Source organism: Cygnus olor, chromosome 24, assembly GCF_009769625.2.
Source record: "Cygnus olor isolate bCygOlo1 chromosome 24, bCygOlo1.pri.v2, whole genome shotgun sequence".
Classification (NCBI taxonomy): domain Eukaryota; kingdom Metazoa; phylum Chordata; class Aves; order Anseriformes; family Anatidae; genus Cygnus; species Cygnus olor.
Window position 1 is genome coordinate 5410272 of NC_049192.1, and position 27180 is coordinate 5437451.

The following is a 27180-nucleotide window of genomic DNA, read 5'->3' on the forward strand; positions in this document are numbered from 1 at the left end:
GCGGGGCCAATCGTGGCACCTTTAGCAAGGAGGGTTCCGTTGCCAGCTCCGGAGGAGCAGAAACAACAGGGCTGCTGTCACCCTGCAGCTGGGGTCACCGGGATTTCCCCACCCTCTGCATCAACCCCTGTGGCCGCCGGTCCCGGCACCGTGTGGCTGGGGCGGGGGGGCGCTTCAGGACTGTGCTGGGTCCCCAGGGAGCCCCAGGAGACACGGGGGGGGTAAAGGGCTGAGCTGGGTCCCCAGGAGTCCCCAGGGGATCCTGGGCCCTGGCCAAGCCGTGGGAAGGGAGAGCGGCTCCCCTTGCGTGCACAGCGCCAGGTTTGCAGGACAGGGCACTGATGCATTTTGATGCATCTTCAAAAAGACAAACAGATGAGAATTTGGGATTTTCCCATCTCGGCAGACACCTGAAAAGCTTTGCAAACCCAGCCCCAGCTCGCCAGATCCTCCCTCGAGCAGAGCACCCGTGGGTGCCCACTGCACCCCAGGAGCCCCGCACAGGGGTGTTCCCCCTTCTCCACCCCTGGCTGCAAACACGATGCAAGCACACACCGTGGGGAACGTGGAGCTGAGCCAAATCTGAGCCTTTTCTAAGGGCTCTGAGGACACAAGTGAAGGCACCAAGGACAGAGCACCTCCCTACCTTTGCACGTCTTCCTGTCGGGCTGGAGCATGAAGCCCATGGGGCAGCTGCAGTGCACGCCCGTGGCCGCGTCGTGACACTTGCTGTCGCAGCCTCCGTTGTTCACGGCGCATGTTTCTGTGGGGAGAAAGAGAGAGACAGCCCGGGGGTGAGGCTCACGCTGCCCAAAATGTGCTGCTGCTGCTCGGCGGGGAGAGGCAGAGGCTGCGACCCTCCCTGCTCGGCTACATCAGCCCTGGGCTTTTGGCATAGCGCAGTCAAGGAGCCCCCCAGTTAATAAACCCCCCGAGCACACAAAGGGAGTGCTTTGGGGTTGAGGCACGGCACAATTTCAGCTCAGGGCTTGGCTGCACGCCGGCAGTCCCGCAGCATTTTCTACCTCGGCAGCGCTCGCTGCCTTTATAACGCCTGGCCGCCTGGCCGCTGCTCTCCGTGGGTTTTGGAGGCGAGGTACTTGGTTCGTCCCAGGCTGCAGACAGGAAAAAGCACCCAGATTTCTTGGTGTCTGTCCTAACCCCTGCAGAACCCTCCTGCCTTCCAGCATTTAGCACTTCAGAAGTGGGCAGAGGTTGGTGGCACGGCCGGGGCACACGGAAAAGCAGAGGTGGCTCCACGGAGGCAGAGGGAGAAGCAGGATTAATCCTGCCTTGCTCAGCTCCCAGCTGGCAAACGGTCCTGTGTCCCCCAAGAAACGGATCTGGTGGGATCGAGCATTGGCAGCCCCGAGGTGGAGGAATTGCCTTTCTGAGGCATGCCCCAGCAGGGTGAGGCTTTGGGGCTTTCCTGCCACCAGGCAGGAGCCGGGGATGGTGCTCGGTGAAGGGGCAGCGTGGTGTAAGCCCGACCAGCAAGAGGCTCGGCCAGAAACACCATGAAAAATGAAAGGAAAAATGCTTTTGGACTCCTTAGGAGACTCAAAGCAACCCTCGTGATGCAAATGGGAGACGGATCTGCAGGTTGTGGCTGGAGAACCCAGCACCGCTCATGGACGGTTTGCAAGATGTTCACCCCAAAACACCCAGGGACAATTCCAAGCTCTTCACCCCAAAACACCCAGGGCTGTCACAATTCAGGTGTGCAAAACACACTTTGAGGGCGTGCATAGCCCCGGTCCCACACCAGATGCACCCAGCAGCTCTCGCGGGGCACCCCAGCACCCCCAGAGCACGTAGCCATTGCTCCCACCCTCACTAAAGCCCCCCCGGCTCGCTCCGAGCTCCAATTCCCACGAAAACCACTCCCAACACTTGTGCATCCCACGTTCGTGTCCCCTGTCCCCAAGTGTCACCCACTGGCAGGCTCGGCACAGGCGGGCGCGCTGGCCGGTCCAACGTCGCAGGCTAATTTGGGCAACGTTTTGTAAAATTAGAACACACACACACACACACACGCAGGCAGCATCAGTGGAAAAAAAAAATCCAGTTAAAAAAAAAAAAAGCTAATTATTTCAGTATTATCAAAGTCAGCTGTTGCTGGTAAAACTAGAAGGGACACTAATTTAAATGAGGCATTTTCAGCTTGACAGCTTCCCTGTGAGATCAATCTTCAATTTCGGTCCTAACCACCAGAACAATGGCTCGAAGTGCATTAAGTTGTTCACAAAGGGTAATAAAGTATTCCTTTCAGAGGGCTGGTCGCTCGGATAAATGAGGCGCTCGGGCTTCAAGGAACCCGACATGAAAATGCCTTGAAGAAATTCCTTGGAAAGAGCAAAACCCCAGGTCCTGCCGCTCCTTGCGAGAGCCGCGTGGGGCACAAACGGCTGAGCCACGCAACCACTCGCTGCAGGGCGACGGCGCTGGGATCGTTCTGTGCTCGTCTTGCCGCTGCTATTTTTATGATGTCCCATAATAAGAGAACAAAGGGACCAGCTCGAGAGAAACTAATGGCCGGCGCGATTACAAAACGGCCAGGGAGGGATTTGTGCAGATATGGAGATCCTGCAGCCAGGTCCTCACGGCGCGCACAGCCCGGCCACGATGGGGCCGGCGACGTTACACCGAGGGGAAGGGAAAACTTCATGGAGGCTCAATTAAGAATTTCACTCGGCCTTTGTCCCAGCGGCTCAGGCACAGGGAGCCCCGGGAGGGTTGGTTTAACGGGGTCGCTGCAGAGATGAGACGACGTGCTCAGAGCGAACGCTGCTTTTGGGGTGACCGAGGAGCACGGCTCCCTTCTCACCTCCCAGCCCCTTTGGGACTTTCGGCTGGGCTTTGCAGCGAGCCCTCCCCACCACCCCGTGCAGGATGCGGCCGATGCACGGGGCTGCACCGGGAGGGGATGAGCAACCCCAGCTGGGACACCACAGCAAAGTGTGTGTGTGGGGGGGGCGCATCCCAGGGCTTGCAAAAAAAGCTTTTGCGAGCAGACCACGGGCTCCTGGGGTACCTGAGAGGCAGGGAAGGGTTGGGGCCGGGTGCTGTGGGGCTGTTCGGGAGCGGGCCCTGGGAGAGGAGCATTGTTTGGTGGTGCTGGCAGCCCGGGGGCTGCTGCGAGCCTGGCGCGAGCCATCGTGAGTCACTGAACCACACAGGGCTTTGGCGAGGGCCCCCGTCGCTCGGGGAGGGAGAAGACAAAGCAGCTTGTGCGCACACAAACGATCTCACACACACACACACACACTCGCTCCATCCCAGCCTCGCCGTGCCACCACCATGCCCCTGCATCGCCCCGATCCGCACCGGGTCCAAGCGCGCCCTCTGACTTCGCCTCCACCCGCAGGGAAACATCAGCCCCGCGAGCTTTCTGAGCTAACTGTGGGGCAATCGGGGTGATCAGAAGCAGCTTTGCTCAGCACGGTGACAGCACCGAGCTGAAGGTTCCCCCGAAGGGAAGAAGCCCGGGGGAAGGCTCCGCAGAGCCCCCCGAAGCAGAAAGCGGGGAGCTGCACACCTGAGCGCGCCGGGAGGCTGCGTGCACCCAGCACGTCCCCGATCGAGCCTCCCGGCTGCAGGCGAGGTGCTGAGCCCTCAGCACGCCCCACGTCCTCCTGGCAGAGCAGAGGCGTCCCCTGGCCTCAGGGCAGGGCTCAAACCTCGCTGGTGCCACAGCGATTGCGAGGAAACCCCCCAGGGAAGCAGCCACAGTGCCAAGTCCACGCAAAGCTCGCTGTGAGAGAGCCTCTGAGCAATTTGTCAGCACGGCGAGCAGCCACGCTGGGACACGCCAGGTCCCCAAATATCCCCACCTGTGCCTGCATCGGTCTGTGAGCAGGGGGGGCTCCGGGAAGGGGTAACTTTGGGAGAGCCCGGGGAGCACTGCTGTGTCACCCGGAGCTGGGGTGGCTCCTGGGGACCTGTGGTGACGGTGTGGGGGCTCCTGGGCACGCGGAGGGAGCGGTGTCACTTCGGGGTGCTGCTGAGTCAGCTCTGCAAGGGACACCCCCTGGGGCACGGGGAAGGGAAGAGAGGAGGGGATGTGGCCTCACAGAGGGCGCACGGTGAGGGCTCCCCAGCAGAAAGCACCGAGGGAGCGAGCCCTGCCCTGTCCGAGCAGCATCGGGCACGCCAGGCTTGCGGCACGGCTCCTGCAAACGCCTTTTTTAACTGCCCCGCTGCACGGGTGGCAACTGCTCCCACCTTTGCTACGGCCGCAGAGACGGGCACGAGCATCTCCCCCCTCACACAGCCCCAGGGACACCGCCGGCCACTTCTCACCGAGCGCCTCGGCCGGGGTTTGGGGACAAACACCACAAACATCGCCGGGAAGAAAACCATCACCCCATGCCCGGGCTAGGCGAGCTCCCCGCGTCATGCAAGCGCAGCCAGGGAAGGGGTTTTGCTCTCTCTCTCCCCAAAAGCAGAGGCTGTTTGCAGCCCGAGACCGGGTTGGAAAGCAGCAGCAGAGGGGATGGTTAGTGGGGCCGGCGGCCGTGCGAAGCGAGGCATGCAGTTAGTCCGCCCGCTCAGCCCCCCGAGTTACGGTCTGGAGGTGAGAGCACGCCTGCGGTTAGATCCCCTCGCGGAGATAGAGAGAACAAAAATATTTACCATTAGAAAACGTCTCAAGGATAACGTGTTGCTGGAAGTGTCTCTCCCCTGTTTAACATTATAAAAAAGTGATTTAGAAACAGTGTCCAGCAAGGAGCTCGTTTGGTGTCGCATACTTCTACTCTGCTGCCTCTCGAGCCTGGGGGAAATGGGCCCTTTTTTTTTTTTTTTCTCCCCCACCTCCCAGAAGAACCAAAATCTGGGTTTCGCGCTATCCAACTCCTCCATCACCCTGTCCGAAGTCACCCCCAGCCTCTCCAAGCCCCCGCTGGTTTCGCTCTCTGCTTCGGGCTGACCGTGGGCTCGAGCACCGCGGCAGGCACGGCAGAAAGCAGGTTACGAGGAGCATTAGTGCGGAGCCCGTTAGTCCCGGGGAACGGTTCCTCGCTCCCAAGAGAGCAAAATTAGTGCTCACCGGCATGGCTGCAAACACAGGGAGGGGGCAGACAGGCAAGGAACGACCCCAGCCCACCGGGTGCGCTGGGACACTCGGATTTAGCAGCAAAGCCGGCTGAGGCGACGGGAGCCCAAATTGGGGTGCTTGGGGTGCTCGGCGTCCCCCTGCGCTGGTGGACCCGGGTGCTGGGAGCTCTCCAGGGGATGTTTGGGGAATGCTTTTGGGAGCTGTGGCACTAAGCTAGGAGTTGTCCCTACTCATCCTGGTCAGTCTGGGGAGGGGACGAGACGCCCCGGCACCTGGGTTTGCACCCACGCAGGGATGGAGCCCTGCACCCACGGGATGGAGCGGAGCCGACCGCGTCCCTGCTCCATGAGAAGCAACGCCGGGTCCACGCGGAGGGGAGGGAGGAGAAAAGGGAAAAGAGAGGAGGAAATGCAGCTCGCCCTGTGCCCACGCTGTGCCAGGAGGCTCAAGCCAAGGGCAGGGGACCCATCGGTGAGGACACAGAACTCCCGCGGCTCTGCAGTGCCAAGAAGGGACCTCATCCTCCCGGTGAGGCCAGCACGCTCAGAGCAGCACACCCGGTGACACCACGGCACCCTCCTCGCGTCCCCAGGCTCTGCTTTCCCCTTCCCAGATCCCTTCCATCCACCCCACGGCCTCTTCGCTCCGCTCTTCCCAGCCCCGATCCGGCGCCGCCGCTGTCCCAGCTCCTCGGCACCGTCCCGGCGCGGCTCCTCGCTCTGCAAGGCACGGGAGCGTCGCACACGCTGCTGCCAAGCACGGCTCAGGAAATCTGCCATAAAACTCGAGCCGGATTTGGTTTCCTTCCCCATCTAATCGCATTTCCTGCCCATCCACATCTCCCGCCCCGGGCTCATCCCGCTGCTGGTGCTCAGCACCCCGCCTCAGCCCTCTGCGCCCCAAACGCCAGCGGGAGGGGAGCTGCGCTGCGAGCATCATCCTCGCCTTACAAATCCTCCCAGAAAGCAAAAATCCACAGCCACAAAACCACAACAGCCGGGTTTGCATCTCCCCGAGGGCGCTGTACCCCGCGCGGGGCTGCCCTGACCTGCCACGCTGCACGGCACTTTAACTGGGAGGGCGATTTGTTGCGCTTTTTTTTTTTTTTTCTTCTTCTTCTTCTTCTAAGGCTGCTTTTAGAGCACAAACATAAATATCCAAGGTCAGTGGCCTCCCCTCCCCGCTCCCCATCCCCCTCGATGCTGCAGACATGTTGGGAGCCATTAGGGCTGGCCCCGGTTCGCTCAGAGGCATGTTATTCATTATCCGCGTTTTTAAAAGCTGCAATAAAAAGCGGAAAAATGAAAAACACCGGCCGTGGCCTAATGAAACTGCCACTCAGAGGGGCTGCTCGTGCTTCCTGCCGCGTGGTGTGATCTGAAGGGAACCTGGGCCGGGGGCCTGCCCCAGCAGCCCATCAAACGCACCGCGTTCGATTTCAAAGCCCGCAGCCCGGGGAGAGAGTTTGCGTTCCCCTCGCTGGAAACTTTATTCCCCTTGAAACGATGAAATATTTCGGAGGAAATGGAGAAGGAGAAGAGGGGAGGGGGCAGTGCTGAGAGCACCGGGGCGCTGGGAGAGCGGGGCAGGCTGTTTGCCGAGCCCCAATCGTAAAACAAAGCCGGGCGGTTATAAATACCCGAGCAGGTACCTCGGCCCCCGTCTCGGCCGTAAATCTGTCGGCTGGGCTTCCCCAGGGCATAATCCTGCCCTGGTCCTGCTGGGGCTGGGGGGCCAGGACCCCCCCAGGGTGGACACGGGGCAGAACGGGGCTGTCCCGTGGTGCAAGGAGATGGGGCTGCGGCACCCGGCGCTGCGGGGATGGGATCAGCAGCAGCCGGGGGATTTTGAGCTGATGCTGCCCTGAAAACCCTCGGTCACAGTGTTTAATTTCCCCCCGGGAAGGTTGGGTGGGAGGAGAGCTCGTGGGGATGCACTGGAGGAGGCGGGAGATGTCTCCCCGGTGCTCAGACTGGGGATGGAAGGGGAGATTTTGGCAAAGGCTGATTTTTTTTTTTTTAGATGCAGAAATCCCCCTCACACACCTGTGGTACCCAGGGCTCTGAGCCTCCAGAAACCAGATCCCTTTCGAGCATCCCCCAGATCACCAGCTGCTCTCACCCGGTAGCATCATTTTGGTGCCAAGCGCCCCATTCCCGAGTCCCCGCATCTCCACAGCCAACACACGCACACACACGCATGGGGAGCCCCACGCAGGGCGAATACAAGAGCAGAGGCACCCCGGGCTGCAAAAATCACTCGAGAAGAGCTACACTAGAGGAGCTGTCACCTCCCTGAGCACAGCAACGTCCCCACGGGCTCCTGGGGAGGTCCCTGCCGGGTGCCGAGGTGGGACGGGATGCAGCGGGAAGGGCGAAGACGCATTCACAGGAGCAAACACAGCTCGGCTCCCTGCTGCTCTGGGGCAGGAGGGGCATCTGCAAGCAGCCAGGAGGGGCCGGGATTAACCACGGAGCAGGCAGGGTGACAGCGGTGACATGAAGGTGGTGGCACTCAGAGGGGCTGGCTCCGGGGAGCGCAGAGCATCCCCAGTGCAGGCACAGCGGGGACGGGAGCAGCCAAAACCTCGCTGCTGCTTTCAGTTGCTTTCAACTCCTTTTTCCTTTTTTTTTTTTTTTTTTAATTTTTATTTTGCAAGAAGAACTAAAATGTCTAGAGCAATTTGCAGACTTAATCATTCCCCAAACGTAACATTTTTTTTTTTTTTAAATCGAATCAGCTGTTAAGCAGCGCAAGCATATGAAACCAGTAAAGCTTCTATCTCTGTTTGATGTTTTACAATTTGAAAACACACACAGGAAAAGGACAATTTTGGGGCGGTTGGGTTGTCGGGTTGGTGTTTTTGCGTGTTTTTTTTTTTTGTTGTCGTTGTTGTTTTTGTTTTTTTTTTGCAAGACAATCGTCCCTGAGCCGAGACCCCCGCGGTGCCAAGTTGAAACAGATCATGCCGCATCCAAATCTGTCCCCTCCGCGTGCCTGCCCGGACAGAGAGCACTAAGGCAGACAGTGGCACCCAGGTGACAGTGACAATGCCACCCCTCTCCCTCCAGGGGCATGAAGACAGGCGGGGTCTCAGGCACACCAACCTGTCCCCACGTGTCCCCTCAAGCCTCCCTGAAGCCACTTTTGCTCCCCGCGGTGGCGTGGCGACGCATCACTGAGCGGCTCTGATCCCAAACCTTTAACTCCAAGCACAAAAGAAGCGCCCCGTCCCAAAACCTCGAAGAAATCCTTCATCCGGCCAAGACCGAAACGCGTGGGGTGAGCGCGAGCCCCGCGGTGCAGCAGGCGACGCTGGCACCTACCGATGCAGGTCACGCCGTCGGAGTGCAGCAGGAACTTGACGTGGCAGCCGCACTTGGGGCCCTGGTCGGTGTCGTCGCAGGTGTGCTGGCAGCCGCCGTTCCCGTAGTTGCAGGTCACTGCCGGAGGCAAAGAGCAGCGGTCACCGGGGGACGCGGCCCCTCTCATCCCCGACACCCCCCCCCAGGCTGGGCATGCACCAGAGGACAGCTTGGAAAACCTCAACCAAGTCCTAGGACAGGTCTCTCCCTCCTGGATAATTTCTAACACCCTTCACAGCTTTGCCTGCAGGATCTTGCAAGGTGCAAGCTCTGATTTATTTATTTATTTATCTATTTAGGCAGATTTTTCCACCGGTGGACCTGGTGGAAAGGGACCGGAGGGCTGATCCCCAGGGAGCACGAGAGCGGTGACGCAGGGGAAGGGCGAGACTTCAACGGGCTGCGGAATGACTCAGGTGCTCCCGGGAATCCCTGCCAGCCCTCTCGGGGAGGCGAGGCGTCCTTTGCCTTTAGCTCGGAGGGAAAAAAGGCTCGTGGGATTAACCCTCCGTTTCATCAGCAGTTTTACACGCTTGCTGCAGACAGCGAGCGAGAAGCAAAATAAAAACAATTGCCTAAACACAGAAATACACATCTAACAAGCCTGGCAGTGGCAGCGAGGTGCTGGCAGGAGATCAGACGGGCTGAGAGCACCGCGCGCCCCAGGGCCAGGATTCCTGCACTCCTCCCGTGCCAATCACCCCCCTCCCGCTCACCTTCCCTGGGGGAAAGCAAAGCTGGTGGGAGAGAAACGGGGCGCGCTGCACCTCCGGGATCCCCTGTCGTGCCATTTCAGGCTCGATAAACCGGCTGCTATCGGGGGACTGTGACGCTGGGACAAGGGTACAGAGCAGGACCGGGGGCTGTGGATGCCCCGTGCCCAGCCCCGGGGGCGCTCCTTACGTTTGCAGTCGCGCTGGTTCTTGGTGAGCTCAAAGCCCGGGCGGCACTCGCAGGCGATGCCCCCCTTGGGGGTCTCCCGGCAGATGTGGGCGCAGCCGTGGTTCTTGTTCATGCAGTTCATTCCTTCTAAAAAGGAGAAAAGAAAGCAAAGGAAAGCTCCAGAAGGTTGTCGGTGCTGGTCCCCGGTGGTAGAAAGACGTCTGGGGCGGGACAGGGATGTGCAGGGGGTGAAACGAGGGGAAAAACTTCGGGGGAGGCGAGGGAGGACCTCGGCAAGGGGCAGGATAAGCCCGAGCCCAACGCACTGGGTTTGGGGTCACCCTGGTGGGCTCGCAGCTGGTTCACGACCACCCCATGAGCATTTACTGGGGCACAGCCCGCCCGTCCCATGCCTGGGGATGAGCAGCACCCCCAGGAGCTGGGTGCTCCCCAGCTGCACCCCCCTGCACACCAAAGGGAGCCGGGGGGGACTCCAATCTGGAAGGGAATTAGCACCCCGGGGTGCACCTGCACACAGGCAGCATCACGGCCTTGCTTCCTCGAGCACAGCAGCTTTTAGGGGGGAGCTCAGGGCTCACAACAGGGCTGCCTCGGGGCTTCGCACGCCCTTTAATCCTTCTTCTCCCTGCCACATCGCCGTCTGCACCAGTGCCACACGAGGACCCTGCTCTGCCCTTCTGCTTTTGGTGGCTTTGCTTCGCCCTCCTGAAAGGCGCAGGTTGTCCCACGGGGAGGGAGGGCAGGCTGGGCTCATGCTGCCCAAGAGGTTTTTGCTTTGGGGCAGGGAACACGGAAAGTCAGGAATATTTTCTTTCCCGTTCCTCTGCACCCAGCAGCGTCGCCGGGGGGAGCGTGGCAGGGCCTAAGGCTCCTGGTTTTTTTTTGCCACAAAGGGAAGATTTCCTTGCAAGCCTCACCAAAAGCTCACGTCTGCTTGTGCCAGCATCTCCCTGCCATGGGGAGGCAACCCCTGGGGCCCCGCAGTATGGGAGAGGGGCACGGTGCTGCCGGGGGCTCCCAACCCCGCAGCATTTCAACCCCCTGCATCTGCTCACAGCGAGGAGGGAGAGAGGAAAGCAGCAGGGAGAACGGGGCAGGAGAGACCGCAGAAGAGCAGAGGGAAAGGAGAAAGCCTGCCAGTGTAAGACAGGGAAGGAAAAGGAGACTCGGTGCTGGCAAGGACCCCAAAAGGAAGGAAGCAGCCGTAACGGTGAGGGTTAGCTCTCTAACACTGACTGCTTCTGCCTTGGCAGTGCCCGAGGCAGGAGAAAAGTCAGAATGAATAGACAGCCGTCCCCAGTTCTCTGCGTTTTCCAGGCTCACAACCCAGGGATCAGCTCCAATCCTCTCCCCCTTCTCCTGAGAAACCTCTCCTGAACCTGAGCGTGGGGACCACGCCGGCAGCGGCGATGAAACCAACCCCAGGGTGCAGAACTGACACAAACCTCCCCGGGCCAGCAATGCTCTACAGATGCTCAGCTCGAAAAACCACTCGAAAGCCAGCACCTGCCTCCACCGGGGCCACCCACGGCGTCCCTGCGTGATGGCAGGGAAGGGACAAGTGGCTCGTCCCTCCTGGGGACGCACACGGGGACGGGGACACGGGAGATGCTGCTGAGATGTCCCGACCAGGGCGAGATTCCCTGGGGAGCTTGAGGGACCAGCGCAGCTGGGAAGGAGGAAAGCAAAAAACAGCCGGCTGCTTCGCCAAGGAGCAGAGATAAAAATCAGCAGAGATGAAAAAAAAAAAAAAAAAAAAAAAAAGTCTACTTTCCTCATATTTTGGCTAAGAGATTGCTCCAGACGGCAGCAATTTAGAGCTGATATCGAGACGAAGGGATCGGTGCTGCACAAGACCTGGCAGGGAAGGACGGGTCCTGCAGGGCAGCGCGAGGATCTCTGGGTACCTTTTGTTTAATAAAACGCTCTGAGTACAAATTTACATCCTCCGTTTCGTGTCATTGTGCTTCATTAAGGGGCCTGCGAGGGTTTCGCTCTGGAGATGTTTATGAGCCCTGCAGCGTCCTCTCCCAGCACGCTCACGCCAAATTTGCTTTTGGATTTGCAACGCTCCCCGCACTGGGGCGGGGGGGTCCCAAACCCATGCATCGTACGGGGGCGATGGCAGGAGCCCACCGACCACTTCGGGGGTCTCCTGCAACCACCAGATGGCCACCACCAAAGCAAACAACGACCCCGGTCCTCGGGACCCGACCCGAGCAATAAAGTGAGGGTTTCCCCATGGGGTCCTTCCTTAGGGGAAGCGCAGGAGCGCAGAGGTGGGCAAGGAGGGTGCCGTGGGGACGCCAGGCACTGACCTTCGGGGCGCTGGATGCAGGTGTGCTGGTTGTCGCTGAGGAAGAAGCCCTCCCGGCAGAAGCACTCGTAGCTGCCCATCATGTTGACGCAGGTCTGCTGGCAGCCGCCGTTGCCCTCGGAGCACTCGTCCAGGTCTGCAAAGGGAAGGCAGCAGGGGATGAGCGCGGCTCGCTGAGCGTCTGGGGGAAGCGAGGGCGATTTGATGTGCAGCAAAAATTGTTTCTGCTTTGTACGTCCGTGATCCCCCAGCTAGAAGAAAGGGGGACGCTTTAGCGCTGCAGGGGACGAAGCCAAAGCACATCGAGGCGTGGATCTCGGAGGCCACACAGCTTCTCCAGCCGATGGGCAAAAGAAAAAAAAAAGTGGGGGGTGGCCCCGTTTTACAGATGGGAACACCAAACCGCAGAGGAGGGGGTTTTCCTTGCCCTACATCCCCGGGCAGGCTGTGCCCAGGATGCTCGGCCACAACGCAGCCGCCCCCACTGCCAGCCCCTCCGACCTCGCTGCCGGCAGGGAAGCGCCTGGACTTCATTACAGGGAACAGGGAAACCTTAGCCCCGAGTGGGGATAATTGCTTTTAAGGAGACTCAAATCCCCTACAGCAGCCGGGCTCGAGGAGGAGACGGCGGAGATGAAAACTTCTGCCCACCCATCCGAACGCCGCAGGAGCGGTGCCGCAGCCCCGCATCACTCCCGTCCCCGAGGGGTGACGGCCCCGGGATGGGGACCGAGGGGCCCCGTGCCAAAGAAAACCTCCCCTGAACTCGAGCATTTCAGAGCCAAAAGCTTGGGCGAAAGCTGAGCTCTGCCAGCGGCGGATGCTGGAAAAGCTGGGAGAGCAGCTCGGGGACAGCCGCTTCTTAAACCCTACACGGCACAGCTCGGCTGACACGGCACGCACCGAAACCCCTTGCTTTTGGGCAGAAACATGGATAAATGCATGCCTGGGCAGTGCAGGGGCATGGTATTGTGCGAGTCCCAAGGGTGCCGCAGCCTGGGGATGCTCAGAGCAGGACGGAGCCCCGGCTGGGAGCTGTCACCAAGCGGTGGCACAGGCTGGGTGGCTGCAGCCAGACAAAAAGGGACACCCTGCTCGACAGCTGGAGGCTCACGGCTTCCTCCGAGGCTTGTCCCAGCCAAGCTCTGTCCTGCAGATGCCAGTAACTCCCCTCAAATCCCCCGCTTATAACAAGGGCTTAACGTCTGGTGACTTCTCCTTAAAGCTCGGCACAAAAATGAGGCGGCAGCTGTTCAAAACCAATGGCTGAAAGGAGACTCTGCCGCCCTAATACCGATTTTATTAAACGCAACCGAGGCGGGCAGAAGCCAGAAGCCCCGTGGCAGGACGAGGGCTTGAATTCCTGTCCTAGTTCAAAAGGTCGCCCGAGGAGGGGATGCTCGATGGCTCCGGCGTGTCCCAGCCCAGCTCCCCAGTCCTGCTCGCCCACGGGTGCTTGGCAGGGACCTGTCCACCTCCCGCAGCAGGGCTGGTGTCCTGGGGCAGCACTCGGTGACTCCAGGTTATTTCACGTGCAGCTCACGGGAGCAGAGAGCCAGGGCTCCGGCATCCTGCTCGGCTGCTGCTCCCGGGGCGAGCGAAGCTGGGCAGGACTCTCACCTTGCTTTGCTTCTGTCTTCTGGCTCAACGGGGGCGTTCAGAGGCTGGGAAACGCACGGCCATGGTGGGGAGGTGGGAAGGGAAGGTGAGAAAAAACCCCTGGGGCTTATCCCTGCTTCCCACCCAGAGCAAGTAAAGAGCAAACCCCGACAGACCCCTGGAAAAAAACAGGGCAGCGACATCCTCATCTGTAAAGTGGGCTCCGAGGGATAGATTTGTGCCACCCTTAAACCTCGCTGGGAGGAACCGTGGAAGGGCTGAAGCAGGGAGCTGGGGCTGCCCCCGTGTCCCCCCCTCGCCCCGGGGGGCCGCCGAGCCCAGCGGCTCCCCTCCCGCCCCGCTCTGTAAACACATGACGTCTGCGGCTCGCCGAGCCCGGCTTCCCTTTCTTCTCCTTGGTCTCATCCTCCCCGGAGAGGGGAAGGCAGGGCCGCCCGCCTGCGCCTCCTTCCAGCTGTGTAAATCTCCCTCTTCACCGAGGAGGCTGCAAAGTTCCCGGTGATGGCAGCTAATGCAAAGCGTATGTGGCCATAATCCCTTCCCCTACTCCCCCCCCCTCTTCCTCCCTCCAAGTGATGAGCTCATTAATGACCCCAGCGCAGACGCTAATTAGAAAATAGCACAGAGCCGCCGCTCACGCTGCGGATGCCGGAGGGGAGGCGGGTGGCTCCGGGCCCCCGAGGGTGCTGCGGGAGGAAGCGGTGCCGGGGCGCGGGCAGCGCGGCCGCCCCGGGGCTGTGCCGCGGGCTCGGCCGCGGCCGGATGGAGTTTGGGGCGGTGGGAAGGATGCGCGGCCTCTCCGGAGGCAGATGCCGGGTTTGTCTTGGCCCCGGGATTATTTACCCGGTCCCTTCCCTGGTTCACATCCCCACCGTATTTGCTATGAACTCATCTATTTTGGCAGGTGCGGGGCTGACTTCAAGCACGAGCCCAGCGGGCGGCTGTGCCCGGGTGAGCCCCGCGGGCTGGTCCTGCCTTTGGCAGCACTGCAGGATGGGGCTCCCACCCCTCATCCCCGCATCCAGCAGCGGTGAGGAGCCTCCTCCAAGCCCACTTTGCCCCAGCAGATGGATAGTTCCCATCCAGCAAGGCTTTGGCCCAGCACGGGGCATCCTCTCGCAGCATCACCACCCTGCAACGGGGACCGATCCTGTCCCTGTCCCCGCAGAGCTGTCGTGGCACGGGACACATCTGCGCCTGGGGTCAGCCGCCTCCCCTGTCAGCAGCTCTCCCAAATAACACATCTAAAACGTGTAACTGGGAGATTATCAGCTTTCAGCACGTGGGCTGGCAGGCAAGGGGCGCCCGCCTTTCAGCAGCTATGTGTCAGCTTTGGGGGAAGGCAGAAAACCCTCGGCTGCTGCTCGTCGGGCACGAGGCGACGCGGTGCGCTCGGGGCAGGCGTCACCACGCGGCGGGCAAGGACTGGGTTTGCAGCACAGAGCCAGGCAGCGTGCACAGGGCTCCTGTGTCCCCGCAAGGAAAGGGGGAGAAAACAAGTCTTGTGCCCTGCTTTGTCCACAAAAAGCATCTGCTAGGAGCTCTTGGTGCTTGCACCCTCTAAAACCTGCTGCGCCCTGAGCCACACCGTGGTGGTTTGTAGGCTGGCATTGCCCCAGCTTCCCACCAAAAGCAAAAACGCTGAGGTCAATTTAACCAGCAGCAAAGTCTCGGTACAATAAATCCTCTAGCAAAAAAAAGCCAGTGAGCTGGCCCCGAGCCGTGATGGCCGTGTGTGCTCTCCCCGACCCTCACCTAGGCAGTTGTGGCCGTCGTGCGCCAGGCGGAAGCCGTCGTAGCAAGTGCAGCGGTAGTTCCCGGGGATGTTGACGCACTCGTGGACGCAGCCCGCGTTGTCCTCCCGCTCGCACTCATCGACGTCTGCAGAGAGGAGAGAGAGGGGGGCAGGGGGTGAGGGCAGCTCACGGCGCTGTTTTTTCTCCCCAGCCCCATCACGATCACCACCCCAGCAGACATTTTGCCCTGGGGCGTCTGCTGCGTCCCTGGCTCCATCTGTGCCTGCAGCATCCGTCCACCACAGGGCTCCTGCACCTACTCTGCTATGACAAATCTCACCTCCTCCCCTCTCCTGCCTCAATTTTGGACCTGCAGCACACCGGCCAGCAGCCCTTTCACCTCTCTGTCTGTGTCAGTGGGTGCTGAGGTGCCCCGGGGAGCCCAGCTTTGGGCCACAGCAGCCCCCAGCGCATCCCCACTCCTGGCTCTGAGCCCCACGCAGGAGCGGAGACTCCTTTTTACCCCTGTGAAATGTGCAGTTCTGGGCCCTTCCCCTTGCTGCACCTCTCGCGGGGCTGGAAAACTGAGGGCTGCCCCTTTGCTCTGCGCCCGCGGGGCGATGCGCGGCGAGGGGAAGACGTCGCCTGTTCCGCACAAGGCCTTGAAAGCCTCAGCACAGGGCAGGGCCCCACCGCCTGTCCCCCTGGGGAGCAGCTCCCTCGCAGGCCTGGGATCAGCCGGGATTTCCCAAAGGCGGTGCTGCGGGCAGCCTGTCTGCGTGCCTATCTGCGCTGGGATCTTGCTTTAATCCCCTTGCTGTTTGCACTCATCCAGTGGAGGAGCCAGCTTTCCTTACATGCCCAGCTCAGCTGCACACAGATAGACACATCCTTAAACTTCCCGCGCTACTAACCCAGTTCTGCACCCTTTGGGTTGCAAACCCTGCAAGGAAAAAGCCCAGATTTCCTACAAAGGGCCCCCAGGTGACCCTCCCGGGGCTGGAGCAGCCCCAGCCCTGCAGATGGGGCTGGTTGCAGAGCAGGGGCAGAAGTGCAGTGACAGCTATGGTCAGTCACTGCGCTGTCCCCATACAGTGTCAAGAAACCAGGCTTGTTTGGGGCAGAATAGGGGAATAAGAGGTTTGCACCAGGCTGGGGTGTAAGAGCATCCCTCCCCGATGGCTTGGGGCTCACTGGAGGGGCTCCAGTGGCATCGCGCCCCCACCTTTGCAGTGCTTCCCATCGCCGGTGTAGCCGGACTTGCAGATGCACTTGTAGGATTTCGGGGTGTTCTGGCAGATGGCGTCGATGTGGCAGCTGTCGGTGCCCTCCACGCACTCGTCCACATCTGCGAAGGGAGAGGAGGCGACGGGCAGAGCCACGGGCAGGGGAACAAGGAGCACGAGGGCCCGTGGCAGCCACCCAGGTTATCAGGCATCAGGATGTAGATTAGGAAGGACCAAGGGAGGAATTTTTCTCCTTTGCTCCCTACGGCTGCATCCAGCCCCGATGCAACTGGTGAGGGGCTCGCTGCAGACAGGGAGCTCCAAAACAGCATCGCCCGTGCCCCCCCACTCTCATTCAAGCTGCCCCAAGAGCCACCGGCCGCACCTAACAGGGAACAAGATGCAGACGCCCAAAGTCCAGGCTGGAGCCAGCCCAGCCAGAGGTGAAAGTCTCTGTCTCCAATTAGCAGTTTCCTGAGCCGACCAGCCACCCAAATAATCGTCATCGCTTTCTATTCTTAGGCGTGGAGGAATGTGTGCAAATTAACGGGAACCGCACTAAATAAACCTGGGAGTGGGAAGCAAGGAGGGATAACTCGGAAAAAACGTGACTTACTCAGGGGCACGGCCAAAACCCCTGCTTCACCGACACCCTGCTGCCTCCCTGGGCACCCCCCTACCCAAATACCTGGGGTACAGCACCTCACGACACCGAGACACGCAGGACAGCACATCCAGAGCACCGTGCTGCAGGCAGAGGCCCCAAATAGTGATACCCAAAGGCTGTGCACAGCACAAATTACAGGGAGGGGAGGTTTTAATGGCATTTAGGACCTGAACAAGCCTCAGCTGTGTGGGGTGGAGGTTTAGCAGCAAGAGGCTGCTCACCTGGCTGCTTTCTGGCTTGGCTGCTTAGCCAGCAGCGGGGGCTCCGGGGCTGTTGGTGACGGAAGGCAGCTGGGTGTCCCCAGCGGGGGCTGAGCATCACGAGCAGCCCCTCAGCACGGGCAGTGCTCCCAGGGCACCACGCGTGGCTCTGCCCCCGGCCATCTCCCCTGGGAGAGCCTAGGACCCCCCAAAACAGGAGCCTGAGGCCGGGAAGCTCCCAGCTGCCTTTAAAAAGCCGTTTTTCCAGCACCCAAAGAGCAGACGCGCTCCGGGAGGTCCCCGAAGACAAGACGCATCCTTGCAAGCCAGGGGAGGGCGAGCAGCCCTGAAAGCATGCCAGGATGGAGGCCACGGCCGCGGGAGCGATGGCCTGAGTGCTTTCTGGCCACCGTGGCGGCGTTTTTTTGCCGGGAGATGTGAGTCACCCGCCCTGGGGGAGGAGAGGTTTGCGTTTGCACCAGGGAGGCGGCACGTGCCTGTGCATTGTATAAATATTTACAGCACGCATTCATATTTGTTATTTGACATTAGCCATGGCCCGCGGCCACCGCAGCCTCCCTCGGGCCATTAATCACGGGCTGGAGGCTGACCCACCGCGGTGGAGGCGGTGGAGGAGCTGCAGGGTGGTGTGGGGACGGGCACCCCGCTCCGACACCCCTGGGACCGGCCCCGGTGCCACCATGGGGCCAAGACCCCGTGGGCGCGCTGCACCCAACGACATCCTCGCGGGGAGCCTCGCCATCCTGTTGGGGTTGCAGCTCTGGGGAGCTGAGCTCTCCCAGCTCGCTGCCTCCCCAGCCGAACCTGGCGTTTTGCTGGGAAACCTGCCCCGGCGCACGTGCGCCCCGCCGTGTCCCTGCCTCACCTTGCGGAGGCACCGTCCCGCGACACTAAACGCGTGTGCAAACAACCAGCGAGGGGAAAAACCCGCACGAGCTCGTGGGATTGTAAAGTTCACTGCTCCCTGAGTCACAGCTCCCGGCGCCCAGCCCGGCCGTCACCGCCGGCCACCTCCCTGCCACGTCGAGGGACGGCGGTGGCACGTTGCTGGGTGCCCGATCCGGCACCCCAAAAGCCTCTGGGTGCCCACCCCGGGACCCCCAGTGCCTGCAGGATGCCAGAGCAGAGGGATGCATTTGGGATGTCCAGAGCTCGCTGCTTGGCACACCGCGATGGGCCCAATGGAGCCAAAAGCCAACAGTGAATCGACCCCAAATTCATAAATCGCAGCTCTGTGCCCGGAGCCCACAGCCCCGTGGCCACTCGCACCTGTGAACACCCAGGTCCACGTGCCGAGGGAGCCCACCAGGGCAGGGGTTGGGGTTTTGCAGCTCCCTGCACCCAAAGGTGCCCTTGGGACTCAGCACCCGCGTGGTCTGAGCCGGCACAGGGCGTTTGGTGGCTGTCACGCACACCTCAAGCCCAAGGCAAAATGTTCCTTTACCTGCTAGAGCAGGGAAATCCCGTCCAGGCACCACCTGGATGGGATCAAATCAAATCCGACCCGTCAGTTTTCTGAGCTTGTGTGGCTCAGATCTGTGTGCAGCTCATTTCACATCTCCCGTCTGCGCCGAGGTCGTGCTTCCACCCTGCTCAGCACCAGGCGGGCAGAACCCCCCCGTCCCCATCCTCTGAAAACCCCCGAAACACGCAGCATCCGTCGCACGCCATGTAGTTGAAATTTTCCCAGCCTTCTGCCAGAAAACTCACTTTTTTTTTAGTATTATTTTTTAATATTTCTTTTCTTTCTGTGCCCTCAAAGTCAACACAATGAACAATGCCTGCGCGACACTGAAAACAATGCGTGGCTTTCCTTCTCACACATGTACGGATTTTTTTTTTTCTTTTTTTTTTTTTTTTCCATTCTGTAACTTCAAAACTTCTCTAACTTTGGAAAGATTACACAGCAGCAAAAGTACAAAAGAAAACATTATAAATTTGCCACTCTGTAATTTTTCCAAAGCTGGAGACATTCTGAAAGGTTACGGGATTAGAGAACGGGAAAAAAAGGATAAAAAAGTGTGTGTGTGTGGGAAGCGTGAATAAATACCCTCCCAGCCACCCGAGGAGCCATCCCCGTGTTGGCAAGAATCCTAACTTCAGAACACCAAAATTTTGGCTCCTTAGAAAAAGCATCTTTAAGAAATGATGCAGTGAAGAAGAAGAAAAAAAAAAGAAAAGTGCCTTCTGAAATAAAATCCAACAAATTTTTGAATTTTTGTCAATGCACGGAGCGTTTTCCCATGGCTCGGCTGTCGGGACAGCCCCGTTTTCCTGCTGGAGATGTTTCTTCCTCCGAAAGCACCCGCGGCAGCCCTGCAGGTGCTTCCAGCGGCCACGGAGGTGCGAGGGCCACGATTTACAAGGCAACTAAACAGGAGATTCGAGAAAAAGCAACCTGAGGGTGCTGCCGTCCCTGCTCACCCCTGCAAAACCCGCGCTGGTCCCAAACCCAGGGTCCCAAACCCAGGCTGGGGTTTGGGGTCAGCCCCTGCAGACCCCCCCCCCCCCCCACTGTGGCCTCTCTCCCCTTTTCCAGCACGAATAATCAAACTGCCCTTTTTCAACCCAAAATGGAACCAAGCTGACGGGTGCGCCGTGCCCCAAATCCCCCAAATCTGGGGGTGGGGGGTTTGCACAGAGCGAAGGATTGAAGTTTGACGAAGACGCAGAGTCCCGTCGGGGGGACGCGAGGTCTCTCCTGCACCCAAAGGCACCCAGCTCCAGACCTGGCCACAATCTGGGGGCTAATTAACGCTAACGAGGGCGCATGGCGCGCGCTCGCCCCGAGGTCCCCGGGGGGGTTCGCAGCGCGGGGCTGGGGCGCTGCCCGGGGAGGAGGCGGCAGCGCCCGGCTCGATGTTTTTTATTCCGTTGTGGGTGGGATTTTCCAGCGCTCGCCGTTGGGCCCCGTTCCGCTCCAGCTGCAGCTTTATTCTCCATTTCAAAGGCGGCCGAGGCAGACGGTTGCAACGCCACTGCCATTTCGAGCGCGCCGAGGGGACGGCGCCCACGGGGGACCCAAGGGCTCGCAGCGGGGACGCGCGGGGAGGCGGCGGCGGGGATGGGTGCCCCCGGGGTCCCGTGCCCCAACCCTGCCCCGCGGCGGTGTCCGTGTGTCCGGGGGACGCAGCCACGGCTGGGGTGCTTTACGAGCCTGGGTTGAGGCTCTTCCCTCGTTTCGTTATTAAAAATAATAATAATAAAAGATGCTTTTATCCGTAGGCTGAAAGGCGAGGTAAATTGGAGGAGGAAGCTGAGCTAAGGTGGCAAGAACGCCCTGAAAACCCCTAAACAAACAAAACCCTTTTTCTCCCTTCGGCTTCAGCTTTTTCTTTTAAAATTAGTTTTATTCTTTGTTTTTATATAGGCACACGTATTAACAGCCTGCCTGTATAGGGCCGTGTGTGTGTAGCTGTTGGCAGGGGCGCGGAGTTTCCACTCGGCCTTAAGGCCAAATTAAAGCTTTATAACTTCAGTAGCTCTTTTTACCGGGGTATTAATAACCACCTCAGACACTGTGGTGCACTTTATTAATCATTTGTTCGGCCGCGTGCGGCGGAGCGGGCGCTGAGCGGCTCCACCAGACCACGAGCGGCCGCGGTCCCGCGGGACGGGGCGGGCAGACACCCCGCGTGGCGGTTTGGGCAAACTGGCCAAAAATGCATCATCTGAACCAGAAATCCTGACTCAGGTGCTCGGCGCTGGCTCGTCAATGGGACGGGAACCCGGCTCCTGGTGAAGTGTTTGGGGAAGGGGAGATGTAACCGCGGGGTGCAGCTCGTTATGGGGCGGCGATGCTGGTGGAGCATGAAAAAAAGAGGAAAAAACACAAATATGGGCAGCAGCAAGGGGGTAGGAAAGCTCTCCCCATCCCACCGCCATCCACCTGCAGCCCGAGGGCTTTGTACCCACTGAGGTGGCTTTCACGCTCCTCGGGGGATTGCTCCTGTTGCTGCTGCTGCTGCTGCTGCCCCTTTGGCTTTTCGGGCTGAGCAAGCCTCGCCTTCAAAAAAATGTGTTTGTTTGTTTTCTGTTTGGGGAGCAACAAGTACAACATCTCCGGCTGGAGATGGCCTCACCGAAACGCGGCCGGGCGTCCTTCGACAGCGCGAGACAGAGCAAACTTTATTTGCCATCCCGGGCTTCTCCTAACGCCTCTCGGGGGACTTATAATTTTGAAAGTGAAGGTTAAGGTTATTCATGCATACTTTTTTTTTTTTTCCTAAATGGATTACTCCGGTGCAACTGTCTGCAAAGGAAAAATCTATATAAAACTAAAAGAAAAAAAAAATAAAAACTAAAGATCCCGAGCTGCTTGGAGACAGCAATACATCTCCGCACTGGAAGACTCGAGGTGTCTGAATATTTATACTCCCGTTGGCAGTTACAAAAAAACTCTTCTTCCCTCCTTCCCACCCCCCTCCCCTTTTTAATCTAAGTACAGGCATGTTAGACGCCCTCAGTCAAAGATCTCCTTTGAACTGCTGCATGTTGAAATGTTTACAGTTTTACATTTCATATTTCAGAGGGGCGGAGGGGACAGGCACAACAGTCGCACACTGTGAATGCAGGAGAGGGAGGAAAGCGGAGGCCAAGGGGGAGGAGGTTCGGCGGAGATGGGAGGGGAATAAAACGGCATCTCCACGCTGCAATTGGAAAATTTTATACTCCTTAAGGAGAAAAAAAAAAAAAAAAAAGAGGAAAAAAAAAAAAAAGGCCCTGGCGGTGTAGGCTCTGCAGGTGCATCCCCACAAAAGCGAAGCGAGCCCCTCGTACAGGGCGCGCGGGCTGGCAGCGAAGGGGCTGCTGTGAGCAGGGAAGGGTTGGACAAGGTGGCAAATGTTGAGATGTGGCTTCACGTATGGGGGATGCTGCCGGAGGAGCAGGGGGACCAGGACTTGCTCTTCTGCCTGCGGGAGGTGGGACGGGCTGACGGAGGAAGGGCTGGGATGTGTCACCCTGCCAAAAAGCGGGGAGCTGAGGGCACAGCAGCAGCAGGGAAAACTTCTCAGCGTCCGAGTGCCTGCAGTGCTCGGGCTGCTAGGAGCCTGCCCTGCGTTATTTGGGTTTATGCCATCATCAGTTCCCCCCCTTGCAAGCTTTCCGAGCCCTAAACTGACCCGATAAAGCCAGCAGACATCCAGGTCCTCCAGCAGATGCCATCCAGGCCCGATGGCTGTGCCAAACCCTTCCTGCCCTACAGACCGAGCTTTGCGGGGTAACGCAGCGGTATGAAGGAGCCAGCAAGCCCTGCTCACACTCCGATATTATCACAGCAATACAAACCTGTCCTGAGGGGGATGAGCTGTCTCCAGCCCGTGACAATCACCTGGTAAAGGCACCCCAAAAGGGCAAAGGCTCTGGCGGAGCAGTGGGGTGACGTACCTTCTCCGTGGGCATCACCCCGAGGTAGCAGGGGGATTGCCCATTGCTCCTCAGAAACACCTAACCCACGCATATAGCTTGCTTCAAAGAGCTCAACATTGCTAGTTCATGGAGAAAACCAGGTGATATTGAGTTCCTGGGCAAAGCAAATTTTTATCTGGCATCCCCAGGGTCCGCCACCCTGCACTCAGCCGTGCCCCAAAACCACCAGGTCCACCCCAGCGCAGCGCCCTGCCTTGGCACCCTGCGTGCCCCAGCAGCGTGGCAGGCACCAGCCTCACCCCCAGCCTCCTCCTGCTGCCTCCCCCAGCCCCGGCAGAGGCTTCGAGGATTTCTCAGCCGCTGCCAACAGCCGGAGCCGCCGGCTCAGCTCGGAGCCTTTGGTGGGACCGGGGAGCAGGAGGAGCCTGCGCCGCCCCGGGTGCGAAGCGGGCGACTTAGCCCAGGATTTCGCTCACCTCTCTCCACCCCCACTCCACCCCGCTCATTCCCCAGAGCGATCTGTCAAGTCCCTGCACGATGGAATTTTACTTTGCTATTTTAATGCAATTCTGGCTCAGGCTTAAATGGAACTGGAAACCAAAGGGCCTTAATAAATAAATATTATGATAAGAAATGAAAGCAATGCATACACTAAAGATAATTTGAGGGGGGATAAAAACCTAAGCATTCCTTTCTAAGCCTAAATCGTAAAGCTTTACATGAAGCCGGACGCCTTCTCACCAAACCTTTGCCCTGGAAAATCTCCCCCGTGCTTGTCCAGACTGCCCTCCTGAAAAGTCGTCTATTGTTTTAAACACTTTGAGCCAGATAAGACAATAGCCTTGAAATTCCTTCTAACTTTGTCAGTGACAGGGCTCAGGGTGCCGGTACGTGGCTATTACTAATGCCTGCACCAGATCTTTAATTATATCCCGCTCTCCTATATTTCATTCACACACTATTTAATCTCACTGTCTGCATAAACATGCAGCTACTACAATGGCAAGAGCCAAAGCTGGTTTGGATAAATCTTGCATACAGTTAAACGCCATGGAAAAAATAAAATAGACCCAACAAACAACAGATTGTATAGATAGTGGTGAATTAGGAAAAAAAAAAAAAAACAACCTTTGATACAGCCAACAAGATCATGCACATAGGGCTGTGTGTGCTTGCGTGCGTGCGCACTCCTGTGCGTGTGCCTGGAGAAAAATCCGAGCTAAATATAGAGGTGCTATAGAAAAACCTAAGGTATAGATAGCCCGTACATAAAGCTACGTGTGTATGGCTGGGAGGGAGAAACTCTGGCTAAGCGCAGGAGCAGGGAAACAGCAAAGCCTTGAGACGATACGACGGGACGCACCTCTCTTTTCCAGGGGTGGGCACACAGAGCAGGCTTTTTGCGGGGTTTGCCGGCGTTTAGCTCGCCCAAGTTTCCTGCAGCACACCCCCCCCCCCCGGATCCCAGCCTTTGAGGTTCAACACGCACGGATGTAAAACAAGCGCGGATGCAGCCGTGCAGCTCCCACCTTCCAGCACGAGACAGCAGCTCCGCTGTGCCTTCCCTCGAACCCAGCCAGAAACGCGTCCTCCTCACCCACATGGCAATGGGAACGATCCCACCCCGCGGACAGCGAGACCCCCAGAGCGGCACAGCACCCCCGAACCGCCCCGAACAGCAACGTTTTGGCTTTCTGCCTCCGTGCTGGGTGCAGACTTGCCTGCACACCCTCATTCTCTGCCTCTGCACCCCCTGCCCTGAAATAAAGAGTTCAGACCCACACACACACAAAAAAAAAAAAAAAAGTGTAAGAAATGCAACTCCTTCAAGAGTTTACAGAAAACCAACCGAAGGCAGCAGGCAGGATATCTGCAAGCAACGTTTCGAAGCAGCCCGACTGGTCGTTATTGCTGTTGCTCGTTTCTCCAGCCCGGGCGTAAAGCCCCAGGTCTAGAGAGGAGACCCGGCTGCCTACCCGCAGAGCCAGCAGCAAACCCTCGAGCTGGGAAGATTTTTCTCTTACCTTGCCCGGCTTTATTTGCCAGCGTGTTTCCAGAGTGGAGGAGAAAGAAAAGCGTGCAAAATCCAGCAATCTGCAACGCTCCCATCGCAATCCCCGTCTGCCTGCAGGAGTGGGGGCAAGGAGGGGGATTTCTCGTGCTTTAAAGGAAACAAGAGGCTGAGCATGCAGAGGGGGATCAAGAGAAGGAAGGGGCTCTCTTCTTGCCGTGTGTGGGACAGAGGGAGGGAAGGGGACTGAACTGATGGGAAAAGCTGCTCTGGGTTCAGTTTTGGGGCTCTTGGTGTTGCTAAAGAGGAGGGAGCGAGGGAAGGAGACCCAGGGCAGTTGGAGGAAAGTGGACTCTATCGCCCTCTCTCTGGCGGCTGCTCTGATCCCTTCTCCTTCTTTTTCTTCTTCTTCTTCTTCTTCCCTTTTTTTCCTTCCCTAAATAATCCCAGCCAGTTCCAGTTTTGCAAGAGAGCAGCAGCAGCAGCAGCAGCAGCAGCAGCAGCAGCAGCAGCGATGAAGGGGGGGAAGCAGCAGGCGCCTTGCACTGGTGCTGGGGACCTGAGAAAGGGGAGTGGAAAGGAGAGCCCCATCCAAGCAACGCCCTTTTTCTCCCTGCCTTTCTTTCTTTCTATTTGGCTTTGGCTGCTCCTTCCCGGCTCCCCCCCTCGCACCCCCAGGCTGGGCTCTGCCTGCAGGAATTTACAGTCTGCTCTGGAGGAGCAGGGCCAGTAGCCATGGAGACTGCTTCCCTGGGAGCAGGGAGGTCAGGCGCAGACCATGGGCGATCAATGCATCAATGCAAAGCCCCCCGCGACCCCCCGAGCCACCCCGCGCCTCGCAGCCCCTCGGCCCCGCAAGGGCTCGGGGTTGGCGGTGGCGGCGAGCTGGGAAGACGGGGGGGGGGGGGGGGGGGGGGGGTAAAGGGGTCCGCCGTGAGAAAAGGGAGTGGGAGGGAAAGGAAAGGGGAAGGAGAAATGAAAACGGAAGGAAAACAAAATAAAGAAGAAGGGGAAAATAAATAAAAGCAAGCAAACCAAATAAAAATACAAGGAGTTTGGGGATGCTGCGACGCGGGGCTCGGTGGCTGCGGGAGCGTCTCGGCTGGTGGGGAGCGGGATTGAAGGGCAGCTCTGGGAGAGGTGGGGAGGACTGGGAATAAGGGGAGGGGAGCAAAAATAAGAGAGAAAACACCTTTCTGAAATATTCAGTTTTTTTTTTTTTTCCAGTTGTTTGTGGGAGCCTCTCACTGCCTGGTCCCCACAGCCAGCACCCCAGGGCACCCCCTGTGCCTGCATCGCCTCGCTGGGACCTGCTGGCAGCACCTCTCTTCTCTTTTGGGGTGCTTCCACACCCCGAATCCCAAATCCCCATGGCAAGGAGGCTGCAACAGGGAGCCGGGGCAGGCAGCGGGGCGGCAGGAAGGCGTGCGGGCATCCCACCTGTCCGGGGAGCGCCTGGGGTCGTCCCAGCCCACTGTGCTGCCCCGGCAGCCTCGCCTGTCCCCTTTTGTCCTGACAGCCCCCTGAAGGTAAACTCAAGGGGTCTGGGGGCTACGGAAAACGCCCAGCTAAGCCCAGGCACCCGCTGCTGTGGAAAGGGGGGGGGGGGGGGTGGTCTTCAGCTGGACGGGAACATGCTGAGGAATCCCTGGGTCTGTGCTCTCCCTACAAAAATGCCTAACCCTCGGATGGCTGCCGTGGGTTCCCCAGATTCTGCCACCAGCAGGGCCCCCAGGCAAAGGATCGGAGCCCTAAACCCACACCGGAGCCGACCTCTTCCAGAGGAGCAGGGAGACCACCACCAGCTGGAGGACAGACGCCCAGAGGTGGACAAGAAATGCAGCAGAGCAGCACGGGCACCTACGTGACCTGTCCCAACAACTCACTGCATTGTGTCAACCCAGTAATGCCAAACCCTCCCCTGGCCCCACGAGGCTTTGGGGCAGCCTGGGAAGGCACAGGGACGCAGAAATTATTATTAAAGCTATTAAAAAAAAGTGTTATACATAGAAATCTGAATGCATCGGGAGAGGAGCGCGACACACCAGCAGGAACGTGCTGTCCTGTGGGGCTGCTGGAAGGGGCTCCCAGCTCTCCTGCCAACCCCAGCCCAGCCTTTGCAGCCTCTGAGCCGCTTTGCACCGTGTGGCTTTGCTCTGCGCTTCTGCTCGGATGTCCCAAACCCGTTGCAAGGTCCCCTCGGCAGTCTGTGCTGCGGGCTCTTTGGGACAGAGGCTGTGCCTCCGCGGGAAGGGGCTCTCCGCGGTCACAACCCACGGACCTGCAAGCTGAGGCGCCGTGACCCCCCCCGAGGGATCTGCCGAAAGCCGTGGCCCTGCTGTTCTCCCCAGGCTCGGCCCTGCCGTGCACACATCTCCTGCGACCTGCTGGCATGGGACCGAGCCAAAATGGAAACCCCGCAGCCCCTCGCCCAGCCGCACCTTGGGGCCGGCCGCGTTCGCATCCCACCCCGCGATCTGTTATCATCGTAACCAGAGGAAAACTAAACCCTCCTTTTTCTTTTTTTTTTTTTTTCTAACCTGTCTTCTAAATCTGGCGACCGATCTCAAGGCACGAGGGACAAGACCTTCAGCTATGTTGATTTATAACCGAGCTTCTAAATTACAGGTTTACGCATTAGTATAAACACCCATAAACCAGCCCTAAATACACAGTGCCGTATGT

The 27180-nt window shown here is 59.0% G+C and overlaps 1 protein-coding gene across 8 annotated transcripts in view; it reads right to left on the minus strand.

Moving 5' to 3' along the window:
- The window catches only part of SCUBE3 (signal peptide, CUB domain and EGF like domain containing 3), a 34543-nt gene extending 9223 nt beyond the window's left edge, over nt 1–25320 (minus strand). For 2 of the 8 annotated variants that reach the window (XM_040535778.1, XM_040535777.1), the window contains exons 1-8: nt 24509–25320; nt 16226–16348; nt 15020–15145; nt 11646–11780; nt 9328–9453; nt 8386–8502; nt 4636–4683; nt 647–763 (exon numbers count right to left, since the gene is read on the minus strand). In XM_040535778.1, coding sequence (XP_040391712.1) covers nt 647–763; nt 4636–4683; nt 8386–8502; nt 9328–9453; nt 11646–11780; nt 15020–15145; nt 16226–16348; nt 24509–24593 — 877 coding nt within the window. In that variant the 5' untranslated portion in view covers nt 24594–25320. The remainder of the gene's footprint in view (nt 1–646; nt 764–4635; nt 4684–8385; nt 8503–9327; nt 9454–11645; nt 11781–15019; nt 15146–16225; nt 16349–24508) is intronic. The other 6 variants (XM_040535781.1, XM_040535780.1, XM_040535779.1 and 3 more) reach the window with 5 other exon arrangements.
- Between the last annotated feature and the right edge of the window lie 1860 nt (nt 25321–27180).